The sequence below is a fragment of the Microtus oregoni genome, unplaced genomic scaffold, assembly GCF_018167655.1.
Source record: "Microtus oregoni isolate MIOR12 unplaced genomic scaffold, Mior012 000074F_ref0000038, whole genome shotgun sequence".
NCBI lineage: Eukaryota > Metazoa > Chordata > Mammalia > Rodentia > Cricetidae > Microtus > Microtus oregoni.
The window spans coordinates 1,497,210-1,510,462 of record NW_024544004.1 but is presented as its reverse complement, the minus strand read 5'-3'; the positions used below and the strand labels follow the sequence as shown (position 1 = coordinate 1,510,462).

General features: G+C 40.7%; 1 protein-coding gene across 1 annotated transcript in view; it reads left to right on the top strand.

Moving 5' to 3' along the window:
* The window catches only part of LOC121441333 (adhesion G-protein coupled receptor G2), a 67,780-nt gene extending 57,325 nt beyond the window's left edge, over nucleotides 1-10,455 (top strand). The window contains exons 23-27 of the mRNA XM_041642463.1: nucleotides 1,325-1,424; nucleotides 2,222-2,505; nucleotides 5,240-5,341; nucleotides 6,336-6,488; nucleotides 10,271-10,455. Coding sequence (XP_041498397.1) covers nucleotides 1,325-1,424; nucleotides 2,222-2,505; nucleotides 5,240-5,341; nucleotides 6,336-6,488; nucleotides 10,271-10,455 — 824 coding nt within the window. The remainder of the gene's footprint in view (nucleotides 1-1,324; nucleotides 1,425-2,221; nucleotides 2,506-5,239; nucleotides 5,342-6,335; nucleotides 6,489-10,270) is intronic.
* The last annotated feature ends 2,798 nt before the right edge of the window (nucleotides 10,456-13,253 follow it).

The following is a 13,253-nucleotide window of genomic DNA, read 5'->3' as shown; positions in this document are numbered from 1 at the left end:
AGGCTGTATCAGTTTTAACTCCTACCAGCGATGGAGAAGTGTTCCCTTTACCCCACATCCTCTCCAGCATAAGTTGTTATCAGTGTTTTTGATCTTGGCCATTCTTACAGGTGTAAGATGGAATCTCAGAGTTGTTTTCATTTGCATTTTTCTGATGGCTAAGGATGCTGAACATTTCCTGAAGTGTCTTTCAGTCATTTTAGAGTCCTCTGTTGAGAGTTCTCTGTTTATGTCTGTACTCCATTTTTTATTGGATTATTTTTTCTTTTGATGACAAATTTCTTGAGTTCTTTGTATATTTTGGAGATCAGACCTCTGATGTGGGGTGGGTAAAGATCTTTTCCCATTCTGTAGGCTGCCGTTTTGTCTTGTTGGCCATGTCCTTTGCTTTACAAAAGCTTTTCAGTTTCAGGAGGTCCCATTTATTACTTGTTTCTCTCAGTGTCTGTGCTGTTGGGGTTATATTTAGGAAGTGGTCTCCTGTGCCAATGCATTCAAGTGTACTTCCCACTTTCTCTTCTATAAGTTTTAGTGTGGTTGGTTTTATGTTGAGGTCTTTGATCCATTTGGACTTGAGTTTTGTGCGTGGTGATAGATATGGATCTATTTCCATTCTTCTACATATTGACATCCAGTTATGCCAGCACCATTTGTTAAAGATGCTTTCTTTTTTCCATTTTATATTTTTTGCTTCTTTGTTAAAAATCAGGTGTTTGTAGGTGTGTGGATTAATATCCAGGTCTTCAATTTGGTTCCATTGGTGGTTCTCCTGTCTGTTTTTATGTCAATACCAGGCTGTTTTCAATACTGTAGCTCTGTAGTAGAGTTTGAAATCAGGGATTGTGATGCCTCTAAAAGTTTCTTTATTGTACAGGATTGTTTTGGCTATCCTGAGTTTTTTGCTTTTCTATATGAAGTTGAGTATTGTTCTTTCGAGGTCTGTGAAGAATTTTGCTGGGATTTTGGTGGGCATTGCGTTAAAGGAAGGTGTCTCTATAGTTATTTATAAACTCCAGTTGATGAAAACTCTGCCTCAAGATGGCTCTGCATTTGGGGGCGGGGAAAGTGAGTGGAGGACCTTGCAGGAAGTTTTTAGGAGAGTAGCACCACAGTGGAGCAAATTACTTCTGCTTATAGCCAAAATTTAGTTCTGTCTGCCAATGAGGGTAGAAGCAACGATTCATGTGGCAATATGAAAAGAAAATTTGATGAATAGCTAACCAGTGTTTGCCATGCCACCTGAAGGAAAATAGAATGACCTCCAGTCTTTCTTCTTACCTCTTTGGTTGTCAGAACTATGTGACTGATGTTTCCCATGTTCCAGGGATACCAGCTGTGATTGTGGCCATCGTCCTGACTATATCCCCAGATAATTATGGGATTGGATCTTATGGGAAATTCCCCAATGGCTCACCAGATGACTTGTAAGTATAAATTCATCCTAGGAATGTCCAGGGAACTAGAAAATTAAATTCTCTAAGAAAATGGAGAATCTAATCAGTCTGTTGGCTGTATCTATCATCTTAATAAAATCTAAAATCATTTTTAACTAGAGCCTTCATCATCATGTGTAATGAGATTGGCTAGTTGAAAATGCCACACTACTACTTAAGTAATGAATTAGGAGAAATTATTCTGAGCGTATACAAATTCGGCAGAAGTATATTAAGACACTTAACATCTGATAAAAATGAAATGCTCATGATGTTATAATAATAAGGACAAGCAGACTTGGATAACTAGAGCTTACACAGTTCTGAATGCTTTAAAATAGTTTCAAAATATTATTTTTAAGTTTTACTTTTATTTATGTGTATGAATGTGTACACACACATCTGTTTGGCACATGTATGTGTCTGTGGAGGCTAGGAGAGGGTGTCAGATCCCTTGGAGCTGAAGTTACAGGTATTGGGTACTGAGCTTCCCAGTTGCAGGTATTGAGAACGGAGTCCGGGCCCTCTGGAAAAGCACCAGTTACTCTTAAGGAGTGAGCCATCTCTCTAGGCCCTGAAATACTCTTCATTACCAAGTAGGCCAAGATAAACTTCACATTCTGTTCCCCGGAGCTATAAATGATTGTGGAGAAAAACAGTTTATCATTTTTTTAAATTTTGTATTTGAAGACAAAGGTTTTCAAGCAAACATTATAGATTCCAATGCATCACACGGAGCAAGCATATTTCCATCATTATGTTTTCCTCCTCTCCTCTCCCCCATCCAGTTGCTGGATCAACAGCAATGCGGTGTTCTATATCACAGTTGTGGGCTATTTCTGTGTGATATTTTTACTGAACATCAGCATGTTCATTGTCGTCTTGGTTCAGCTATGTCGAATTAAAAGGAAGAAGCAATTGGGAGCGCAACGCAAAACTAGTATTCAAGACCTCAGGAGTATTGCTGGCCTCACATTTTTGCTGGGAATTACTTGGGGTTTTGCCTTCTTTGCCTGGGGACCAGTTAATGTCATCTTCATGTATCTCTTTGCCATCTTTCATACCTTACAAGGTAAGCACTACAACTTTAAATATGAACTCCAAGAGCCCAGTGGAAAATAAAAAAATAAATATCCCTTCGAAGGCTATTTAGTGCCTGAAGATGTACTCCTTGCAGAACCAATTTATGGCTGAGAATAGGAGTTTCGGGGTTCTTAGAAGAAAGGCATTTTACTAATTTTGAGAAATGGTGAGTGTTTCTTTGATCCATCCTCCTCTCCCTGGAGAAACTATATTGAGGGAATCTGCCAGGAACTCTTTCAGAGAGAGCCAATTACTCTTCCTTTTCTTGATTTCTTCCTTTTTATTTTTTTAAATTAATTTGTGAAAGCAGAACTCGCACACAGGAAAAGCCGAGATAGCATGTCATTACAAGAGTTCACCATGTGGACCTAGGGCTTAGGTTTGAGGGTTTGATTGGAAACATAAGGTGATAAGTGGGAGCTGGACTGATGGTGGCACACACCTTTAATCCCAGCACTCAGGAGGCAGAGGCAGGTGGATCTTTGTGAGTTCGAGGCCAGCCTGGTTTACAGAATGAGTTCCAGGATTGCCTGGGGTGTACACACAGAAACCCTGTCTTGAAAAGAACCAAAAAAAACCCTAAAAAACAAAAAGAGAGGTAAATGGGGAGGTAATAAACCCAGATACCACGTCAGTACAAAAATTCACCACTCGGTCCTAGGGCTCAGGTTTGGTGCTTCAGTTGGAAAAATAAAATGATAAGCAGAAAGATATAAACAAACCCACGTGACCATGATCTTGGCCGTGGGCTAATCCCTAGCAGTTGCCAGGCTGCCTTGGGGAGGACTTGGAGGGTCCCCTTGACTTCTGAGCTTCCCACACAATAATAAAGCCCAGTCACTCCAACTTGGGGACCCTTGCAGTTGTAGCCTTTAGAAAAGCAAGTGGGTAATTTCTTTTGCATCAGTGGTCTTGTCAGCTGTTAATTTTTAATGGAAGTTCTTTGGCATTAAAAGCTCAGCAGGCTAATGGGTTTACATTAGAAAAACAATAAAGAATTGTCCCTTGGCTTCCTCTTATTCCAGCTCCTTTCCATTCCATTCTTCTCTGCTTGTTTTCATGTTGCTTTTGGCTCCCATACTGCCCTCCTGCGACCCCATCAGACAATAGATAATTTTGCCAGTTTTCAAAGAAATCCCTCCCAAAAGTATATAGTTCTAATATCTAACTTGGCCATAGGTTCTTATTTTATTTGAAGAAAGGCACACAGATATACATACATACATACACAGAGAGAGACAGAGAGACAGAGAGAGAGCCATATATGATATATGACTGGTATTTTTATTTACAACATACCAGTCCCCAAATTAGTATATCCAGGTGTTGTGCTATGAAGTATTAAATATAAAACAAAACAAGAAAATTCTATCAAGGGTTTTTGTTTTGATTTGGGGGTTTTTGATGGGGACTGTTAAGGTAAATTGTTGTTAGGTACACTTGGTGGCCTGGAATTCACCAGATTGGCCACACACAGTGATCCTTCTACCTCTGCTCGTCCAGTGCTGGAATTAGATAAGCATGTGCCACCACAATCGGTTGAAGAAAGGTTTTATATACTAACAATGGGATACGAAAAGTAGTAGACATTTTAAGAGAGAAATATGTGATATGCAAATTCACATTAATCATTAACATGAACTCTATGTACCTGCCTTCATGTGGTTTAATGATCTAGCAAATGTGCCTCTTTTTCTCCATTTCCCCAAAATATCTTATTAGAACATAAATGGCTAGAATTAATTTGCTGCTTCTATAAAAGGGAGCTAAGGCCTAGTTTTACAGTACTTGTGAGTTGATTGAAGATGAGCTGTGTATATGTTTCTTTTGTTTTGACTGGTGCATATCTCCATGCAGGGCTCTCACACGCATGTTGTTTCTCCCTTCATGCACCCAAGAGAATCCCCCAGGGTAACATTAGGCAAAGGTGTGTGGTGTCCACCAACTCTTGGGGCTCTTTCATATGTACCCCAATTAGAAGCAGATTTGGTGTTTTTAAACAAATATTTTAAAAGTAGGTGAGTGTTGGGGGGGGGTGAGAAGGTTCAGAGCTCATCCACACATACCACAAATATTTTACTAGCAAAATCTTTGGGGGTCTTGGCAGAGATAGTGTTGAGTAAGGATCCCTGGGCCATATAACTGAGGACTATGGTAGGTAGGAAGCAAGTCCAAAAGCCTGTTCAAACCTGTAGCTAGCTTTTTATGCTGGAATATCAGGGGAAATTTTCCTTGAGCCTTGAGGGGAGACAGGAAGATAGTAGATAAGTAACTCCAAACATTCTGCAAGCTTGGTGCTCAGAGAAGAAGGCCCAAAGAACCCAAGCAAGGGACTTTGCATAGGGAAGAGACACATGAGACTGGGGACGAGATGACATTGGACAGAACATGGAACTAGATTGCAAGTCCAGAGGATTCTAAAAATGGGAGCTGAGGCCTCAGCTAGGATCCTGGCTTCTACTACCCGGACAGAAAAGGATGAGGGCAAGACCTGAGACAAGAGCTGGTGCATTTAGCTGTGGAAATGCAGTTCCTCGTATAAGTACTCTATCTTGCAAAGATCTTTGTTTAAAGCTTTGGATTGAAGACATTTTATTCGATTTACAAAATTTCACTTTGTCCACAACTGCCAAACTCTTCCTCTTTTGTGCAGAGTAGACTCCCAAGGTGTAGCTTTTATCTGGAGTTCACTGAATGGGTTGGATGTCCCTCTCTCCCTTTAGGGTTCTTCATATTCATCTTTTACTGCGCAGCAAAAGAGAATGTCAGGAAGCAATGGAGGCGGTATGTTTGTTGTGGAAAATTACGGCTGGCTGAAAATTCTGGTAAAGATTTGGCTTTGTTTTTCTTCTCTGAAATCTCAAGAAAATAAAATGTATACACTAAGATGAACACAGTCATTGCCAGGTTGTCAGATCTGGAAAGCAGGGAGACACAACCTGCACCACAGAAAAGGCTGTTCATTGATTAGTAAGGGGTTAAAAAAAGAAGAAGAAAAAAGAGAATTCTTCCTACCTGGGAATTTTGGGATTTTGTGAGCCATAGAGTTAGTGGACCAACTGCTTCCTGAATGAAGCAACAGTGAAATTTTTAGAGTTTGTTTCCTATTGAGCTCATGTTTTTCATTTCCCAAAGTGATTTTGAATATTTTCCTTCATAACGTGTTAAGGCTTGACTCACTCTTCCCCACAGGTCCAGGTTGTCAGTGGCTTCGTCTGTTAACTGGCCAGACTTTGTATATAAGCTTTGGCATGTATTTGGTTATTTTGAAGTTCTTTTCACATATTCCTGGTTGGCTGGTAGAGCAAATAGCGCATTTCTTTTTTCTTTCTTCTTTTTTTTTTTAAAGAAGAATAAAGACTTGTTTGTAAAGCTAGCTTCCTTCAGCATGAATACTGCCCTTCAGTACCTGATGGGTACTGGGGTCTGCATTTAGAAAACGGCAGTGTGTGTAGATCAGTCATCGTATGGATTCAAGAACAATTACCACAGCAGAGATGATTTATGGTCTTGTGAGGGCAGAGAGAGAGAGAGAGGTTCTGGGTTACGTGCTAATTCAGTGGCTATTTCCAGACGATCCCGTTAGCCCAGCCTTTAGTTCCAGGAGGACACAGGTTCCTTTTAATGAGGCAGTCATTTGAAAGGTAAATACGTGGAGGTGAGGCACCTTTTATAACACCAGCTTGTAAAATGTCTGAGTTCTCTATGAGCTCTTGAAGTGAGAATTCAATTGCTAGAACTTGTTACTCTGTGACCTGTCTCTTGCATTTGAGCTTCAACATACCACCCTGTTTTTCTGTAATGCTTATTCTGCTGTAGACTGGAGTAAACCTGCTACTAATGGTTTAAAGACGCAGACTGTAAACCAAGGAGTATCCAGCTCTTCAAATTCCTTACAGTCAAGCTGTAACTCCACTAACTCCACCACACTACTAGTGAATAATGATTGCTCAGTGCACGCAAGCGGGAATGGTATGTATGTCTGTCTCGATTTAGTGTTTCTCAAGCCAGTGGGTTGTTTTTTTTTTTTAAAGTAGTTCTTTTTGGAAAACAAACTGAATGAGTACACTTATGACTAGTGGATCAAATGGAGTTTTCCATATAAGCCAGGACATTTATAAATCCAAATTTATTTATTTTGAAGCTAATACAAGAATGAATTTTTAAAGAAGATTTAGAAATCTTTCTAAAAGTTTCCCTTACTGGGAATTGACCATAACCTGAAAGGTTTTCTATTCAAATCCTAATTTAAATATTGCCCAAAGACTTCAGTGCTGCAGTATTTCTATAAGAGCAGTACCTAAATTACCTAGCAATATGATTTTTAAAAATCACATCTATTAATCACGCAGATCCTTAGCACTTTGAAACCTTCCTGGGTTTTTTCTTTTTTTTTGCTTTTTATGTTTGTTAATCCTTTCCAACAAAGTGACTGCCTTATGACAGCACCCAAGTCCCCATGAATATATCAAATGCTGGAAGATGAATTGTGAGCAATATTGGTCACTATCTGTGTCACCCAGATAGGAACAGATTATTACAGTTAATGCTTCTTTCACTCATTAAGTCCAAAATTTCTAGCTAAAACTTCATTACATTTTCTTTTTCTCCAAGACTGGGCTGTTCATTACTCATAAAGCTTATCATGCTTATTTTTTCTTTCTTCTGCTTCTTAATATAGCTTTTGCATTTTTATTAAACACTTAGGATATGCCAGTATATTTTATCCTTCCAGTGGAAGTCGCCCTTTAGCCATTGTTTGAAGACATTAGTTCTTTCCATTGCTAATGCAAATCAGTTTGTGAGTAGATTCATGTCTGTACCAAATAGTTTTTTAGTCTCGTAAAGATGAGGGATTCTGATAGTTTGATTTTAAAAAGTATAACTGAGGGTTGGCTGGGGAGATGACTCACCGGGTGCTGCACAAGGGTGAGGACCAGACCCTAGAACACATTTAAAAGCCTGGTGGGTGTGGTAGCCCTGCTGGAATCCTAGAACACAAGAGGCAGATGGAGACTGGAAACACCCAAGCAAATTGGCTGGTCAGACCAGCTGAAACAGTGAGCTCCAGTTTCAGTGAGAAAGCCTGCCTCAACATAGAGTGGAAGGCTGTAGCATGATCAATAAAACCCAGAGACAGATATTGGGGTTCCACCTGAAGGTCAGAAAAGCAAAACAGCCAGCCACTCGCTCTTACTTCAACCTCAGTCTGAAATGGCGATCCTTCCTCCAGGAATCTCAGAACAAGACTGTGTCTGAGAGCTGTCTCCTCCCATTTTATATTCCTATCTAGGGATTAGAGGCGTGCACCACTACCGCCCGGTTTCTGTGGCAAACTGGTGTGGCTACTGGGATGAAAGGTGTGTGTCACCACTGCCTTGTCTGTAAGGCTGATCAGTGATGTTTTATTCTCTGAACTTCAGGCAAGCTTTATTTATTAAAATACAAATGAAATATCATTACAGAAAGCAATCCAGGAAGACACTCTCCATCAACCCCAGGAGTCCACATGCATCCATGCACACATTGCATGTGCCTTTCTGCACTCACATGTGCTCATATACATGCTAGCACGCATGTGCATACATGCCACATATGCATTTTACATAAAGAAAACACAAGATTCCTTGACATCAAGACCCCTCAATCTCAGGTGACATTTGGGGCTAGATAATTTTTTTAAAAAAAATATTTATTTATTTATTATGGATACAATATTCTGTCTGCATGTATGTCTGCAGGCTAGAAGACGACACCAGACTTCATTACAGATGGTTGTGAGCCACCATGTGGTTGCTGGGAATCAAACTCGGGTCCTTTGGAAGAGCAGGCAATGCTCTTAACCACTGAGCCATCTCTCCAGCCCCCTAGATAATTCTTTTTAAAGAATCACAAGATGCTCAACGGCATCCCTAGCTTCTCTGCCCACTAAAACCAGCAGTGCCCTGCCCTAAGTTGTAGCAATCAAAAATGCCCCCAGACACTGTCCACTGTGGGGATAGGTGATAAATTGTCCTTCTTTGAGAACCATTGCTGTAAAAGATAAGAAATAGCTGCCATGCGGCTTTATATCATCACTGTCAATGCCAAGAGTAAAGTTCTGGGCCCAATGCCAACTTGCCATATCAGGAATGATGCATTGGAGGTCCCTGGAGTAAAGACAGGGAGATGAAGGCTGCTTAATAAGAGTGAGAGAGCAGATTGAAAGGAGCAGAATGGAAGGATCAAGCTAGACCGTCTGCAAATCTTAGACTCCTGTGTGTTCAGGGCTTTTGATCTATGACTAGTTTTCCGTTTTCTGAAAAGAGCTCAGAGGTGAAGGAAGCTTCATCTGCCTAGCCTTCCCCCCTCCCAATATTATCATTCTTCAGGGACTCAGATCTTATAGAAGCAGCCTATCCTGACACAGATAGTTTTGATGTCAGACAGTGGCGGGGGAGGGCACTTTACAGTCAACAGAATGGCTACGAGTTTCAGAAAGGATAATATGCTTGTCAAATGCACATCTCTGGCTTGTCAGCCCTCACACCGGATGAGGAATGGCACTGAGAATTTCAAAAAGTAACTGGCAGCTGGGTGCTTTATTATACTGGGAAAAATTGTTCCTGCAACCAAAATGTCCTCAAACCAGAATGCCTAAGTTAGAACAGCTGCCTCAGACAGTCACATGCCCTATTTGAGCCGTGGCACAGATGGAGTTGTGCCGTCCGTATCCACTGCCTTGTTCGCATGAATGTGACATATTTCCGTTCCGAACCGCCTTAGAGCCATATAATTTAGTCCGCGGGGCTACAAGATCACACTTTGAAAGCAACCTTCTCAAGTGTTCAGTCCGTCACTTTTGAGCCATAGGAGCTCAGGCAGAGCATTGAATTTCTACAAATTTTGTCCTATCGTCTGTGAAATGGGGATAATACATAACACCCATCGCTTAGCACTAACTATAAGTGAGACAACATGTATGTTCAGTGCTATGCTCACCATTATCATGATTATATTGTGAAATTATCAGTGGGCTTATTATTCAACTTTGCCCATGGCGTCTCAATGATCTAATGCTCAGAAGGACAGTGCTAAGTACCTGAAAGCTCGTGGATGCTGTGTCCTGAGGATCTAAGGCTGCTACCGGTAGGGAGGCCTAGGTGGAAATCACAGCTACCACTAAATACCCTGCTGTCCTCTGGCTGGACTCTTAGGTTGGAATCCATGGCTTTTTCTTGGGAAATAGTTCTACTGGGATAGTCAGAAGACATATTCCAAAATGGTTGAGAGAGATAATTTCTTCTTGCCATGACTGCTTGTAGCTGGTTCTTTGGGCTTACCTTCTAATACAAAGTTTCATTTCGGAAGAATTATAGGGAACCAGGAGCCTATAAGAGTGCCTATAGGATGTCTGCTAATCTTAAATATTACTTACTGTAGATTATTTTATACACAGTTTAATTCAATGTGTTCAATTAGAGTTAGAAAATGGGCCTTTGAAAATAAAAAAAAAATAAGTCTTCCCACTTTGCTTCACTTTTTTAAAACTGCCATAGGAATTTTGTTTCTGATCAACCTCAAATTGTTGTGCTTACTGTCACTGACCTTAGAGAAGGAATAAAAACAAAATATGAAAACATAGGATGGGTATTTTTTTTAAAAGATTCATTTCCGGTATGCCTATTTAATATCGAGGTGGAGGTGATGCTTGCTAGTGCTTTAGCGTGTTCTCTGGCTACTTTGTGACACCAACTTTGATATTCCTTATCCAGGCAATGCTTCTACAGAGAGGAATGGGGTTTCTTTCAGCATTCAGAATGGAGACGTATGCCTTCACGATCTCACTGGGAAACAGCACATGTTTAGTGACAAAGAAGATTCCTGCAATGGCAAGGGCCGGATGGCCCTCAGAAGGACTTCAAAGCGGGGAAGCCTACACTTTATTGAGCAAATGTGATTCTCCTCTTCTAAAATCAAAGTATGATGCTGAGGGTGTGACGTGTCCAGTTTTCCATTTACCCAATGTGAGATGTATGAAAGTCAGCTTGTTTTCCACTCAGCAGCCTCTAGAGAAGCATATGAGGACAATGATTTACTATTGGAGGAAGAAACCATGGCATAATTATGGTCTTTAGACATTTGCAATTTGGTTTCTTATCTTTCATTTGGAAGAAGATTGGTGTTAAAAACCACAGAATAAGATCTAGGAAAAGAAAAACGAATGTTCATTTCCCATCACATTTTAAAGAGGGTGTTATCCTTGATAACATCCTAGAAAAAAAAATGTTTACTTCAGTCTGTCGGTGAGTTTAGTTTTGCATGCCTTTGTTGTATATAAGCTTAGTGACTCCCATGTCAAAAATCTTATCTCTACCTTTTTATATTTATTTTCTACTGTGTAAATGTATTCTTTTGTAGAATCATGGTTCTGTCATTTTATCTAATATGAGGACTTACCGATTCAGTGAATTCTAACCCTCCTTTGGGAGATCATATAGGATGTGAAATTTAGAAATGTTGCTGAAATCAAGACATAATGATAAAGGCAGACTGAACAGTTATAACAGACAGTGCCACAGTTAGCTCAGAGAGTGCCTTTGAGCAATCAAGAAAAGGTACTCGCACTGGGCAGACACAGCCTATGAGCTTATGGTTTGGGAAGCAGTGGGGGAGTCACATATTAACCCTTATCATCCTCTTGGGTACATCCTTAGGCAGAGGATGACTTGTGTGACCACATTTGATCAGATTACAGAATCTGCATTAAGACGTTGAGTTTAATGCCATGCTCATAGAGGGTTACAACTGTAAGATGGCAGGAAGATTGTGAAGGTGGAAAATATATACACTGCCACTTCTCAAATACCCAGAGCCTTGACAATGGGGGGATCAGAGTAGGATTACTTTTCAAGAGTGTATATATGGCAAACAAATCAGTCCTTCAAAAGACAACTGCATGGTACGCAAGTGTTACAACTGCTACTTTCTGGCCCAGTTACATTTGTATGTATTTTTAAGCACATGTCAAGTCTTGAAGAGTGTACAGTGACAAGGGGGGGCAGCTACTGGGAATAGTGAACTATCCTGTGATATTGTGTGTATATATACATACATATGTATATATATCCAACTCTGATTGTTCCTAGTTACAGAGGGTCTATCCTGCTTCTCATCTATACCTGCTTGAGAGATGCCTCGAGCACAGTACGTTCTTATAGGGAACACTTCAAATCCCTTTAGTTAGGTCTTTCACTAAGGCTCCCTTGCATATATTTCAAGAAAATGTTGCATCCCAGACTAACCATAGTAGGAATATCCATTTCTCTGTGTGTGCTCATTTGTCTTTGCAAAATTTCTTCTCGGAATTATTTAATTATTTTGTATTTATATGTTACAATCGACAAAAAATGTTAAAAATCAATGAAATAAATTTGCAGTTAAGACCTTTAAGCTTGGTTTGCGTTCTCCCCTCTCCTCACTCCCTCCGCTCCCTGGTAGCATGGCAAAGAAGTGGTAGGAAAAAAGCTTCTGAAGATCTGGACTGTGAAGTTAGAAAAGGACTTGTCCTGCTTCATGAGGGCACTTTCCAAGGGTTATTTTGTATCGTATCTTACTCTTTCAAAAGCTTCTCTTGAGCACGTGTTGCCATCGAGCTGTAGGAAATGTACGAATCTCGGTTCAGATCCCATTTAAAGGTCTTCTTCCTCAGCCTCAAACAAGGGCATTTCAAGAAAGCGGAAAGAAGATTTATGAGGCTTTGAGTCTCTAGTTAGCTTGTGGAAGCCACGACTGGGAAGAGGAGCGCCGGCTGCATCTAGACAAGAAAAGTCTGTGCAAGCTCTCTTTCCAGGCTCCTCAGGTCCTCCAAGGAAACCAAGTTCCAAATTGATCGGGGAGGTGATGATCCACTCTCGATTGGAGGATGGGGGCGAGAGTGGATGAGACCTCAGGAGTCAATCTCGGAAACAACGTACATACCAGGGTGCACCCAAAAGGCACGATGGCAAAGGTCCTTCAGTTCCTACCATCCTTGGTCTTTGTATTATGCTTCATGTCTGGTCCTTAAACTAAATTCTCTTGGGTTTTCATTTGTTCGTAAATTCAGAGAAATAACACGACAAGACAGAGACAAATGTTTCTGAGAAGCATCTTCCTCCAGTTTTAAAATAGGTCCTGAAAACTGAGTCTGCTGTGAGGGAGACAGAAGAGCTACTATTGCTCAGGGAATGTCAAAGCAGTACCCAGCATTTGAAGTGGTTCCTCCATTTACTGGAGAGATTTCCCCCAGAAAACACTGCAACCACTGGTTCTACATAGGGACTTTGCTGACTTCAGTAAGCAGCACTGTAATTGTTCTCAACAGAAATGGTACAACTGGTCCACTTGGTGACTTGGGTTGTATCTACCAAGGTCACCTTGGAGGCAGGTGTCTTTTGAAGGGTATTTCAAAGGAGAGTTCAACTTACTGAATGACACACCCCCCAAGCAGGCTTGTTTGGTGTGATATTTTTGTCTCCAGAACAGCAACGAAAGACTATTCAGTTCGTTTCTATCTCAGCTCCTCCTTGGAGTCTGAGGGACAGAAAACAGGGAAAGCTGAATTAGTACAATAAAAACATAATATTGGGACTGGAAAGGTGGCTCAGAGGTTAAGAGCACTTGTTGCTCTCACAGAGGACCTGAGTTCGGTTCCCAGGGCCCACCTGGCAGCTCACACCCATCTGTAACTCCACTCCCAGGAGACCTGACCTCTTC